Raw genomic sequence first — 13,140 nt, 5'->3', positions numbered from 1 at the left:
TTTTTTTTTTTTTTTTTTTTTTTTTTGAGATGTAGTCTCTCTCTGTCACCCAGGCTGGGGTGCAGTGGTGCGATCTCAGCTCACTGAAGGCTCCACCTCCTGGGTTTACGCCATTCTCCTGCCTCAGCCTCCCAAGTAACTGGGACTACAGGCGCCTGCCACCATGCCCAGTTAATTTTTTTTGTAGTATTTTTTTTTTTTTTTTTTTTTGAGACGGAGTCTCGCTCTGTCACCCAGGCTGGATTGCAGTGGCCAGATCTCAGCTCACTGCAAACTCCTCCTCTCGGGTTCACGCCATTCTCCTGCCTCAGCCTCCCGAGTCGCTGGGACTACAGGCAACCGCCACTTCGCCCGGCTAGTTTTTTGTATTTTTTAGTAGAGACGGGGTTTCACCGTGTTAGCCAGGATGGTCTCGATCTCCTGACCTCGTGATCCGCCCGTCTCGGCCTCCCAAAGTGCTGGGATTACAGGCTTGAGCCACCGCGCCCGGCCTTTTGTAGTATTTTTAGTAGAGACAGGGTTCCACAGTATTAGCCAGGATGGTCTTGATCTCCTGACCTCATGATCCACCCACCTCGGCCTCCCAAAGTGCTGGGATTACAGGTGTGAGTCACTGTGCCCGGCCAACAAACAAGTTTCTATTCTGCTTGAGTGCTTGCAAGAAGCTAATATTATACTTACTAGATAATTAGAATCAAATCTATAAGCTTTAAGATTTTAAATCTTCATTTTTATGAAAAACATATTTCCTCTTTTTTATGGTGAAAAGATATACATCTATTTAGAATCAGCCACCTGGACTCAGTTTAGATGATCCCAAGTTTGTTGGCAACATCCAAAGCATCGTAATCAGGAGCCAGTCAAACATTTGCCGCCTTCTCTCCATCGGGCCGAATCAGGACGTTGACTGTGGCCACATCCATGTCCCAGAGCTTCTTCACAGTCTGTTTGATCCGGTGCTTGTTGGCTTTCACATCGACAGTGAACACAAGCATGTTGTTGTCTTCTATCTTCTTCATGGCTGACTGAGTGGTCAGTGGAAACTTGATGATAGCATGATGGTCAAGCTTGTTTCTCCGGGGGGCGCTCTTCCCAGGGTATCTGGGCTGCCTCTGGAGTCGCAGTGTCTTGGGACGCTGGAAGGTGGGTGACGTGCAGATCTTCTTTTTTGGGGGGGCTGTGGACACATTTCAACACTGCCTTCTTGGCCTTTAAAGCCTTTGCTTTGGCTTTGGCTTTAGGAGGGGCAGGAGCTTCCTTCTTCGCTTTTGGTGCCATGCTGTGAAAAGTGGAAAACAATATTTCAATAATAAGTTTTTTACAGTAAATCTGCCTAATAGTAGTTTCCAAAATACTTTTGGTAATTTTTAACCTTAAAGTTAAGCTAAGTAAAATATTTCCATTAAATATCTAGATCATTTATAAATAAGATACAATACTAAAACATTAATTACTGGACATAAGTAATTCAACTTTATATACTTTTCGCTTATTTTTACAGAGAAACTAGATATTTTGGCCTGTAATAAACATATTTTTGCCTACCACACTGTACTATGTACTATGAGAAACTACCACACTGCACTGTGTACTATGGGAAACATATGTACTATGAGAAAACATATCCCGATGTTGGGAGATGGTATACTCATACATTTTCTAATCTACTACAGAATGCTAACATATTACAGTTTAAAACGGTCTATGTCTTAGTTTTCTCTGGAAAATGAAAGTATTAAAATTATAATCAATATATGTAAATAAAACTACTAGAAACAAGCCAGGCACAGTGGTTCACGTCTACAATCCCAGCACTTTGGGAGGCCAAGATGGGTGGATCATGACTTCAGGAGATTGAGACCATCCTGGCTAACACGGTGAAACCATGTCTCCACTAAAAATACAAAAAATTAGCTGGGCACGGTGGCAGGCGCCTGTTGTCCCAGCTACTCAGGAGACTTAGGCAGGAGAATGGCATGAACCCAGGAGGTAGAGCCTTCAGTGAGCTGAGATCATGCCACCACACTCCAGCCTGGGGGACATAGCGAGACTCTGTCTCAAAAAAAAAAACAAAAAACACTACTAGAAATAATAGAATAACTAGAAACAACTCTATGCAAACTATGTAAGAAAAGTAGGGCATGTTTTGCAAGAAAAATAGGATGTAATATTTTATAAGGAAAACCATACAAAATATACAAATAAAAAGAGATACCTAACCTTCCCTGTGTTATATTTGTATGGGTAAAATGTTATGTTTTCAGAAATTATATAAAATTCCTGGAAATTTGTCAATGTCCTCCTTATTCATGCTATGTGCTGGTATAGAGTTATGAGTCATAATTGCAGTTATTATTTTAAAGGTTGTACGCCACAGAAAAAAAAATCAGATATCTTTGTCAGTTGTGGTATAATGAACTCTCATCAGATCTTTCATCACAGCCATTTCATACCTTTTGTCATTTAGATATTAGTTCCCACTGATGCTTTCCTGAAAGCTCCTGCAATCAGCTACAGGTCAGAATGCTTGTCTCCAACACAGGACTCCCTCTGAGAGTCACCTGTCTACTCACCGAGAGAAATGCGTATCTGAGTGCCTCATCAGGAGAGGGTAACCGGCAACTCAAAAGAATGAAAGCATTTGTCTCTTACTTACCTATGACCTGGAAGCTCCCGGTCTGGCCTTCTCTTCAAGTTGTCTCACCTTTCTGGACTGAAGCAAGGTACATCTTTCACACATTGATCGATGTCTCATGTCTCCCTAAAGTGTGTAAAACCAAGCTGGGCCCCGACCACCTTGGGCCCGTGTTGTTGGGACCTCCTGCGGAGGCATCATGGGCGCATCCTCAAACTTGGCAAAATAAACTTTCTAAAAAATCTGAGACCTGTCTCAGATTTTCAGGGTTCACACATGTAATGTAGGATGTCAATGTTTATAAAACAGACATTATGGCCGGGCGCGGTGGCTCAAGCCTGTAATCCCAGCACTTTGGGAGGCCGAGACGGGCGGATCACGAGGTCAGGAGATCGAGACCATCCTGGCTAACACGGTGAAACCCCGTCTCTACTAAGAAATACAAAAAATAGCTGGGCGAGGTGGCGGGTGCCTGTAGTCCCAGCTACTCGGGAGGCTGAGGCCGGAGAATGGCATGAACCCGGGAGGCGGAGCTTGCAGTGAGCTGAGATCCGGCCACTACACTCCAGCCTGGGCTACAGAGCGAGACTCCGTCTCAAAAAAAAAAAAAAAAAAAAAAAAAAAACAGACATTATTCTATCTACTATTTAAAATATGCTGCCAATTAACCTTTGACTTTCTCAACAAAATAAAAAACGTTCATGAGGTACAAATAATATATTTAAACTTAAATAATGTTGCAAGTTTTAATATGCCTACTTTTCAATTTTTCAATACTATTTTTACTAATTTAACACTGTAAGAAAAATGAGTAATGAAAACATGAATAAAAGCGTTTACAGGGGGTGCACATGTTTCCTCCAGCCTCTGTCCATCTCCAGCTTTCATCCCAACTGTCCTGACAGTGGCTCCAAGCATTTCTCCTTTCTCTATACCAAGATCTCCTGCTGAAGCAAACCCAAATCTTATCACGTGTTATGACACGCCGTGATGATGAACAACCAAAGCCTCGAGGAAAGGATGCTTTTGTAAAACAAGACTTGTAGAACATAACGTGTGAAGTAAAGCCCATGGCAGAGCTCCCTCTTTAGCACACGGGGGCAGACAGGAAGCTTTTGCCTCACCTTCCTCACTGGCCCGCAGCCACGTCTCCCCAGGTCAGTCTTGAGGACAACGAAACTCTGGTCTTCACTGTGGACACACTGCCAGGTGCTCCAAAGCCATGGCCTCTTCTCGGGTGGGTCCTGAGGAGAACAAAGCTCTGGTTCTAATCCTAACCCCAATCCTGTCTCTAGACTTTGACCCTGACCCTAAGCCCTGATCCCTACCCTGGTCCCTAATTCTGACCCTGACTTTGACCTTGACTCTGATCTTGACCCTGACCATGACCCCACCTCTAACCATACTTCCGGCCCTGACTCTGACGCAGATCCTAATCCTAACACAAACCCTACTATTATCTTTACAAGCTATCTCTAATCTTACCCCCTACTGCTAAATAGCTGTACCCAAAAGCACTTATTAAATTATTTAACTTTTTTCCCTTGAATTCTCTAAGGACATCCTAAAGGAGACGTCTTTATATATTTTGCAGTCCCTCTGAGTGGTATGGCTTCAGATAGGAAGTTCTAATACTTTGCAAGACATAAAAAGTTTGGAGAGTAACAGCATGGGGTTGTTAGGGATGCATGTTGGCATTCACAATAGTCACTGGTGCTGTTCTCCAAATATTTTAAGTTCAGTTTTTATTAATGCATTCTGACTATTCCAACCCACCTGCTTAAATTTTTGTATGATCACATAGCTTTTTTTTTGTGTGTGCCAATGGAGGTGAGAAGAAATAACATGTGACTTTTTCAGGAGAAATCTCTAAGAACAGAGTTCTATTCAGCATGCTTTTTTCTCTTTTCTATAGCAATAATTTTAGCAATATTAATAGCTTCAAAAACTAACTTAGCTATTAGGTTTTTTAAAATGTCTTTTGTCTTCCAGTTTGTAAGCCACACTGATCAGGACTACAGAGTTGAATTATTAGAAGTGATAAAGGAAAGATAATGCTTATCTTTTGAAAACATGAATTACCTGTTTAATGGGCACAAACAAGTTTTGTTCTATTCATCAGGTAATACACAAAACTTTACACAAAAAGTGAGGGTCAGGGAATGCAGAGAACATAAGAAAACACAAATTACTCACTCCGTTGCATTCTAGGAAAGCAGCAGAAAACAGACTACGCTACCCGCCAACAATGAGCAAGTGTCCTAATTGTTGTCACCCAGGCTGGAGTGCAGTGGCATGATCTCGGCTCACTGCAACCTCTGCCTCCCAGATTCAAGTGATTCTCCTGCCTTGGTCTCCCGAGTAGCTGGGACTACAGGCTCCTGCCACCACGCCCAGCTAATGAATCTTTATAGTTTTCTGCATGTAAGATCATGTCATCTGCAAACAGAGATAATTTTACTTCTTCCTTTCAATTTGGATGCCTTTTGTTTATTTTACTGGCCTAATTGTTCAGGCTACGACTTCCAGGACTATATTGAATAGCAGTAGTAAGACTGAAAATCCTTACCTTGTTTATGATATTAGAAGAAAGGCTTTCAGTTTTTCATCATGACTGTGAAGTTAAAAACAGGCTTTTCAGCTGGGCGCGGTGGCTCAGGCCTGTAATCCCAACACTTTGGGAGGCCGAGGTGAGCGGATCACAAGGTCAGGAGATCGAGACCATCCTGGCGAACATGGTGAAACCCCGTCTCTACTAAAAATACAAAAAATTAGCCAGGCGTGGTGGCAGGTGCCTGTAGTCCCAGCTACTCGGGAGGCTGAGGCAGGAGAAGGGAGTGAACCCAGGAGGCGGAGCTTGCAGCAAGACGAGATTACGCCACCGCACTCCAGCCTGGGTGACAGAGAGAGACTCCATCTCAGAAAAAAAAAAAAGGGGGGGCTTGTCTTATACAACCTTTTTATGTGGAGGTGATTTCCTTCTATTCCTAGTTTGTTCAGTGTGTTTGTCAGGAAAGATCAATTTACATTTTAAAAATTAATGTAACAGATACCTTATTAGGTATATCTTAATAGATATGATGAAACAAAGATGAAGTTTTATCTATTTTTTTAAATCTTAAGAAAATTAGCAATGCCCCTAATAGAAGCATAGGCCTTAATGACACTTCAGAAAACATTTCCAAATAGCCCTTGGATAATACTTGGAATCATCACTCTCTGATCCAGAATTCTCTGTCTCTGATGAAAAACTCCAGAGTTAGACCGAGCATGGTGGCTCACACCTCTAATCTCAGCACTTTGGCAGTCCGAGGCAGGTGGATCACCTGAGGTCAGGAGTTCGAGACCAGCATCACCAACGTGGAGAAACTCTGTCTCTACTAAAAATACAAAAATTAGCCAGGTGTGGTGGTGCACACCCATAGTTCCCAACAACTCGCAAGGCTGAGGCAGGAGAATCGCTTGAGTCCAGGGGGTGGAGGTTGCAGTGAGCGGAGATTGTGCCACTGCACTCCAGCCTGGGCAACAGGGAGACTCCGTATCAAAAAAAAAAAAAAAAAAGAGAGAATCTCTAGAGTTTGGAAATATTTACCAAGCAAACCACTGATTTCTCATCACCTTTTAGTCAAACCTCCTTGGATGGCCTTCAGAGTGGAACAGAGTAAACACCAGAAGGTAAGTATTTCCCAAATCCCATTGACAAGAAACTTTCCTCATAGATGCAAATACAGGTAAGAGAAGGAGAATGTACAGACTATCCTAGGAACTACTGCCTTCCTTTCCTGATCTCTTTAGCACAGTGTCTGACGTCATCATTCTTTTAAGAGTTAATAAAAATAGCAACAATAATCGCTACCATGGTGTTATTTTCTCAGTATTTTCAGACTTTATTTTCAGCATTTTACATGAATAAACTTTATGTATAGTACCTATTCAACTTTACATATAGGACCTATTAAGTAGATGCTATAACTATAGCCATTTTACAGATGAGAAAACTGAGGTATAAAAATGTTCAATTATATCCCTGGGCTCACATTCAGTGTTGGTGCAGTCTAATACAAAAATCCTTCTCCAAAGCACTTACAAGATCATTAAAAGTTCATAGTTTTTTAAAGTTTATGTTCTCTTACCCACATGTCTTTACATCATTCGTCCAACTGATTTTTCAACCTCAGTTTTTCTCTGTTATGGTAAAGTGAGATTTGCACTAAAACACTCTGATTAAGGGAAGCTTCCAGGTAAATAGACAATTCATACTGTGGATGGTCCCATAGGGAGATAGGGTCCCTACCCTCATAACGGACCCATTCTGATCAGAGGAAACAGCTTCCAGCCCTGAGGAGTTTCAGGTTTGAAGATTGAGAAACAACAAATAAGAAAATGGTTTAGGACTTCATATAGGTTACACCCTATTAAGTAAAAATGTATTCTTCTGGAATCGATTTCAAATGCTCATTCCTGTAGAAGGCACTAACAGCTCCTTCCTCTGGGCTCCAGTTAGGGAACTGTCATGTTGTTTGGAATTATTTGTTTAGCCTGCCTGCTGCTTCTTCATTGTGAGCTCTTCAGGAGTCTAGTCCATACCTGATTCTTCTCAGAACTCCCAAGCCCAGCTCAGGGCCTCTGACAGCCTCCTGAGTGTTTTCTGAATGACTGATTCCAAGTTTATGAATTAAACTACAAGTAACAGGGTCAAGAGATGCCGAAAATATCTTTGAGTTAGATTTCAACTGTAGAGATGATATCAGGACTATGAGATAATTTTCGTTTTTTACTTTTCTGTAGGGGCAAGGGGTGGTTTGAGACAGGGTCTGGCTCTTTCGCCCAGGTTGGAGTGCAATGGCTCAATCTCAGCTTACTGCAGCCTCCATCTCCTAGGTTAGTGTGATCCTCCTGCCTCAGCCTCCTGAGTAGCTGGGACCACAGGCATGCACCACCATGCCCGGCTTTTTTTTTTTTTTTTTTTTTTGAGACAGAGTCTCGCTCTGCCGCCTGGGCTGGAGCGCAGTGGCCGGATCTCAGCTCACTGCAAGCTCCGCCTCCCGGGTTCACGCCATTCTCCTGCCTCAGCCTCCCGAGTAGCTGGGACTACAGGCGCCTGCCGCCTCACCCGGCTAATTTTTTGCATTTTTAGTAGAGACGGGGTTTCACCGTGTCAGCCAGGATGATCTCGATCTCCCGACCTCGTGATCCGCCCATCTCGGCCTCCCAAAGTGCTGGGATTACAGGCTTGAGCCACCGCGCCCGGCCCAACCCGGCTAATATTTATGTGTTTTGTACAGACAGGGTTTTGCCATGTAGCTCAGGCTGGTCTTGAACTCCTGGGCTCAAGCCATCCTCCCACCTCAGCCTCCCAAAGTGCTGGGATTACAGATGTTAGCCACCACACCCAGTCTGTGAGAAAAATTATTTATTTATTTTATTTTATTTTTGAGACAGAGTTTCACTCTTGTCACCCAGGCTGGAGTGCAGTGGCGCGATCTTGGCTCACTGCAACCTCCACCTCCTGAGTTCAAGTTGTTCTCCTGCCTCAGCCTCCCAAGTGGCTGGAATTACAGGGGCCTGCCACCACACCCAGCTAGTTTTTTGTATTTTCTGTAGAGACGGGGTTGGCCGGACTGGTCTAAAACTCCTGACCTCAGGTGATCTGCCTTTCTCGGCCTCCCAAAATGCTGGGATTATAGGTGTGAACCACTACACCCAGTGAGGAAAATTATTAATCTCACATTCATACTGTATTAAGTAGCTCAAAAAACACTTAGTGAACATTATTATCTTTCGTGTTCACTACAATATTAAGAATTAGCGCCAGGGGTAGTGGCTCACACCTGTAATCCCAGCACTTTAAGAAGCGGAGGTGGGCAGATCACCTGAGGTCAGGAGTTTGAGACCAGCCTGGCCAACATGGTAAAACCCCATCTCTACTAAGACTACAAAAATCAGGTGGGCATGGTGGTGGACACCTGTAATCCCAACTACTCAGGAGGCTGAAGCAGGAGAATCACCTGAACCTGGGAGATGGAGGCTGCAGTGACCTGAGATTGTGCCACTGCACTCCAGCTTAGGCAACAGTGAGACTCCCTCTCACAAAAAAAAAAAAAAAGAATTAAAAAATTAGCATGGGCTGGGTACGGGGGCTCTTGCCTATAATGCCAGCACTTTGGGATGCTGAGGTGGGTGGATCACTTGAGGTGAGGAGCTCGAGACCAGCCTGGCCAACCTAGCGAAACCCTGTCTCTAATAAATACACAAAAATTAGCTGGGTGTGGTGGTGCCTATAATCCTAGCTTCTCGGGAGGCTGAGGTAGGAGAATCTCTTGAATCTGGGAGGTGGAGGCTACAGTGAGCTGAAATCGTGCCACTGCATTCCAGCTTAGGCAACAGAGCAAGACTCCAAAAAAAAAAAAAAAAAAAAAAGCAAGCATGCATACCAATTTCTGGATCAGGAAACTAAAGAGAATTAGCTAACAATACACCCTTATTCAAGCAGACAAGCAGAATTGGTACAGGAATTAACTAATCTAATTCCAAAGCCAAATATTCTTTCCAGGATATGGCAACATGCAACTTTGACATCATTTTCTTAGTTGTCTAGATATATTTTTGCCAATCATCTCTTTGTTCTGTTCCCAACCTTACTGCCCTATTACCTCATTTTCTGCATGTGCTTTGTCCCTCTGCTTTTCTACATTTCCCTTTCCATCAAAAGTCTACTAGTTTATGGAAGATTCCCTCCTTCTCTCTGTAAGCCCTTACCCCCTTCTTTCACAGATCTCGTTGATTCTCCAGCTAGTCTTCCCAAGCATTCTTCCTCCTTCCCTTTAACTTATACAGAACATTTTGAGAGACAGTTGAAGGAAAGAGCCTTAAGACATGGGTTAGAGTCCCAGATTCACTACCCACTTAGACCTTTTCTTTTCCCTCTAGTATTTAGACACTCTAGGTATTTCCAAGGTTTGAACATTAACTAGAGTCATGCATATGAAAACATGTTGCAAGCCATAAAGAACTAAAGAAGTGCATGTTATCTTTTAATATGTGACTCTCACATTAAAGGAAATGCCCAAGACATCATTCAATAATGAATCTAGTTTGAAAGAATTGTCAGGAACGCCAAATTTACTGAGTACAAGTGGCTCAGAGCAGGCTCAGAAACCAGCGTCCCCTCCTGGAGAAGCAAGTACCTCTGGACAGCACTCTAGACTAAAACTGGGTAAGAAAAAGTATGGGGGGACTTTAGTCCCTCTATGTCCTCTAGAAAGGTTGATGAGTATGGTCTACCTATATGGGGTGGACTTTGGATAGGCCTGGGCTTAAGCTGGACTCAACTGTGAGAGCAAAAGTTAGATGCAGTATTTTGTTAAAATTATTTATTTGTTCACTGAGACAGTCTCACTCTGTCACCCAGGCTGGAGTGCAGTGGCGTGATCTCGGTTCACTGCAACCTCTGCCTCCATGAAAATAGCGATTTTCATGCCTCAGTCACCCAAGTAGCTGGGATTATAGGCGTACACCACCATGCCCAGCTGATTTTTGTATTTTTAATAGAGACAAGGTTTCACCATGTTGACCAGGCTGGTCTCAAACTCCTGGCCTCAAGTGATCTGCTCACCTCAGCCTCCCAAAATTCTGGTATTACAGGCTTGAGCCACCATGCCCAGCCTTGGATACACTATTGAATAGCATGTAAGAACATTAACTTTGGTCACTCACTTGAGTTATAATCCACGTAGAAGCATTGGGGCCTTGGGCAAATCTTATAAATTATCTGAGCTCCTGAATGGTAATCTGTAAAATGAGACCAAGTATATACAGCTCATATATTGCTTGAAATCATTAAATTAAATATAAATGAATTGATACATGCAAGGCGTCCAATAAATACCTCTGATAATAGATCTTCTTTTGTGCATTTCTACATTTCCTCTCCCATCACATGTCAACTAGTTTATAGAAGATCTCTGATACAGATTATACTTTCTTGGTGTTGTATGTCCAGGCCTTTGTTCAATGCCTAAGATGAAATGTGCCCTCAAGAAATATTTCATAAATGAATAAATGCATGAATGAACCATTTTGTCAGTAGAAAGGTTGGGAGGTTAATGGGATAATGAGAACAGCCAGAAACTAAAATTGAATAGGCATCTGTAGTCAGTGTAGGTGTGGGGTCTAAGTCTCTCTGAAGCAGTAAAGAAGGGAAGACTAGAGTATGTAGAAAGGTAGATGCTAATTTGATGGTAGAAGATTTCACATTTTCTTATGAAACAAGGACGAACACTCCAGACTCCCAATTTTACCCATCTACTCTTCTCCAACCTAGAGCTCAGGAGGAAGGAGACTGAAGGAAAGATGTATAGCCTGAGAGAAAGAAAGGGTCATGCATACAAAGAGGTCAGTGAGCTGCAGGATGATGACTACCTCTGTCGGCCCTTTTGGCCACTCTCACAGCTTGCTGTTATGTCCTGGTACAATAATTTCATCATTTGGCCCACAAATCATTCCTTCACTCTAACGAATTAGAGTGTAAGATTGGGGCTAAATAATGTGAGCACCGAACTCTTTCTGAAGCTCTTATATCGAGGAACATGCATTATAACTTTCCAAATCCCTGCTTCCCTCACTTCCAGATTGTGAGATGTGTCAGAACTTCTTCATTGACAGCTGTGCTGCTCATGGGCCCCCTACCTTTGTAAAGGACAATGCAGTGAACAAAGGGCATCCCAACCGTTCAGCCCTCAGTCTGCCCCCGGGGCTGAGAATTGGGCCATCAGGCATCCCTCAGGCTGGGCTTGGAGTATGGAACGAGGCATCTGATCTGCCGCTGGGTCTGCACTTTGGCCCCTATGAGGGCCGAATTACAGAAGACAAAGAGGCAGCCAACAATGGATACTCCTGGCTGGTAAGAAGAGCCTACTGTTTCCCTGTTCTGTCTTCCCACATCCCTTCTGTGCCTTTGGTGAGATATCACCTTCTACATGTTAGGGTATAGGTATGGATAACATGGTTAGCTCTGTGTACTCAAGGGGCCTTGCATGAACATGGAACTCCTATTTAGAGATCAGAGGGTACCTGGGAGCAAAGTGGTACAAAGACAAAGAAGTGCATCCTCCCTTGTGGAGCTTCTGCTCTGACTAGACAAACCAACTGAGATGTATAGATGATGACTAAGGTGCAGGCCATGTGGTCTCAGTTGGCAGTTGAAGCTCTGCAGGCCCAAAGGCCATTGATGACAGTGGAGTAAAATAATTCTTCTGATTTTTACCCTCTAAAAAGCTTTACCTTATTTTTCTGAAACTCAGATCACCAAGGGGAGAAACTGCTATGAGTATGTGGATGGAAAAGATAAATCCTGGGCCAACTGGATAAGGTAAGGCCAGTAGCTCTCTGACTTTCAGACAGAACCTTCATCTCTCACAAACCTGGATCTCCTTCTTTCTCATTATGCCTCCTTCAATGATTTTCACATCCCCTATTTCTATTTTTCTCCATACAATGCTGTTTTATACCGTCAGCATTTAGAAATAAAAAACAAAAATATAGATATTATGATGTATTGATATCAAAACATAAATATGTATGTTAGACAAAATTGAGGCACCAAGATAAACCTTGAGAAGCCTAGATTCACGGGGGACACTGAATTCATGCTTTAATATATGTAATCCACATTTATTAAGCACTTAGTATGTTCCAGGTTAGGAAGTGAAGTTCACTACTTGAACAGAAGCGAGCTTCAGGATGACCCAGCCCCTTTCCACAATGGGCTCTCATTCTATCAGAGAATAGAAAAACGAATCAACTATTACTGTTCTATGTTATTGGGCCAAGAGAAAAAGACTTCTAAGTTTCTCTGGGAATCTGGGGAAGTCAGGTGAATGGCACCTGAGTGAACTGTAGGGTGATTAGAGGAAGGCCTATCCAAGAAAGATGGACTTGGGCTGACTGTAGAATGATGTGTGCTAATCTAGAAACAAAGCACATGATCCAGCACCAAGTTCTGTGTATAAAACAGAATTAATTTAGAGTTTAGAGAAGCTAGAGGTCAATGTGTTTTATGGCCAATCAAGGTGGAGGTAGGTCTGGAGTTGGGCTTTGAGAAAATGGTTAATTAGGCACAGCAGGGAAGCATTCTAGGCGGGATGAGCAGTGTAGTCAGAAGTGCAAGTTCATATGACCTTGTGAAAGAGATTTAGGAATGAGCAGGGCCGGGCGCGGTGGCTCAAGCCTGTAATCCCAGCACTTTGGGAGGCCGAGACGGGTGGATCACGAGGTCAGGAGATCAAGACCATCCTGGCTAACACGGTGAAACCCTGTCTCTACTAAGAAATACAAAAAACTAGCCGGGCGAGGTGGCGGGCGCCTGTAGTCCCAGCTACTCGGGAGGCTGAGGCCGGAGAATGGCGGGAACCCGGGAGGCGGAGCTTGCAGTGAGCTGAGATCCGGCCACTGCACTCTAGCCTGGGCTACAGAGCGAGACTCCGTCTCAAAAAAAAAAAAAAAAA

General features: G+C 43.3%; 1 protein-coding gene and 1 pseudogene across 1 annotated transcript in view; one reads left to right on the top strand and one right to left on the bottom strand.

The window, feature by feature from the left end:
• Positions 1 to 806: 806 nt before the first annotated feature.
• Positions 807 to 1,278, bottom strand: LOC112613856 (annotated as a pseudogene).
• A 3,430-nt stretch (positions 1,279 to 4,708) lies between these two features.
• The window catches only part of PRDM7 (PR/SET domain 7), a 12,217-nt gene continuing 3,785 nt past the window's right edge, over positions 4,709 to 13,140 (top strand). Inside the window, 6 exon segments of the mRNA XM_025369733.1 lie at positions 4,709 to 4,757; positions 6,261 to 6,310; positions 9,695 to 9,851; positions 10,959 to 11,060; positions 11,266 to 11,537; positions 11,938 to 12,005. Of these exon segments, the coding sequence (XP_025225518.1) occupies positions 4,709 to 4,757; positions 6,261 to 6,310; positions 9,695 to 9,851; positions 10,959 to 11,060; positions 11,266 to 11,537; positions 11,938 to 12,005 (698 nt within the window).

The sequence above is a fragment of the Theropithecus gelada genome, chromosome 20, assembly GCF_003255815.1.
Source record: "Theropithecus gelada isolate Dixy chromosome 20, Tgel_1.0, whole genome shotgun sequence".
NCBI classification, from domain to species: Eukaryota; Metazoa; Chordata; class Mammalia; order Primates; family Cercopithecidae; genus Theropithecus; species Theropithecus gelada.
Note: the sequence above shows the minus strand (reverse complement) of the source record. Positions and strands in the feature narration are given on the sequence as shown.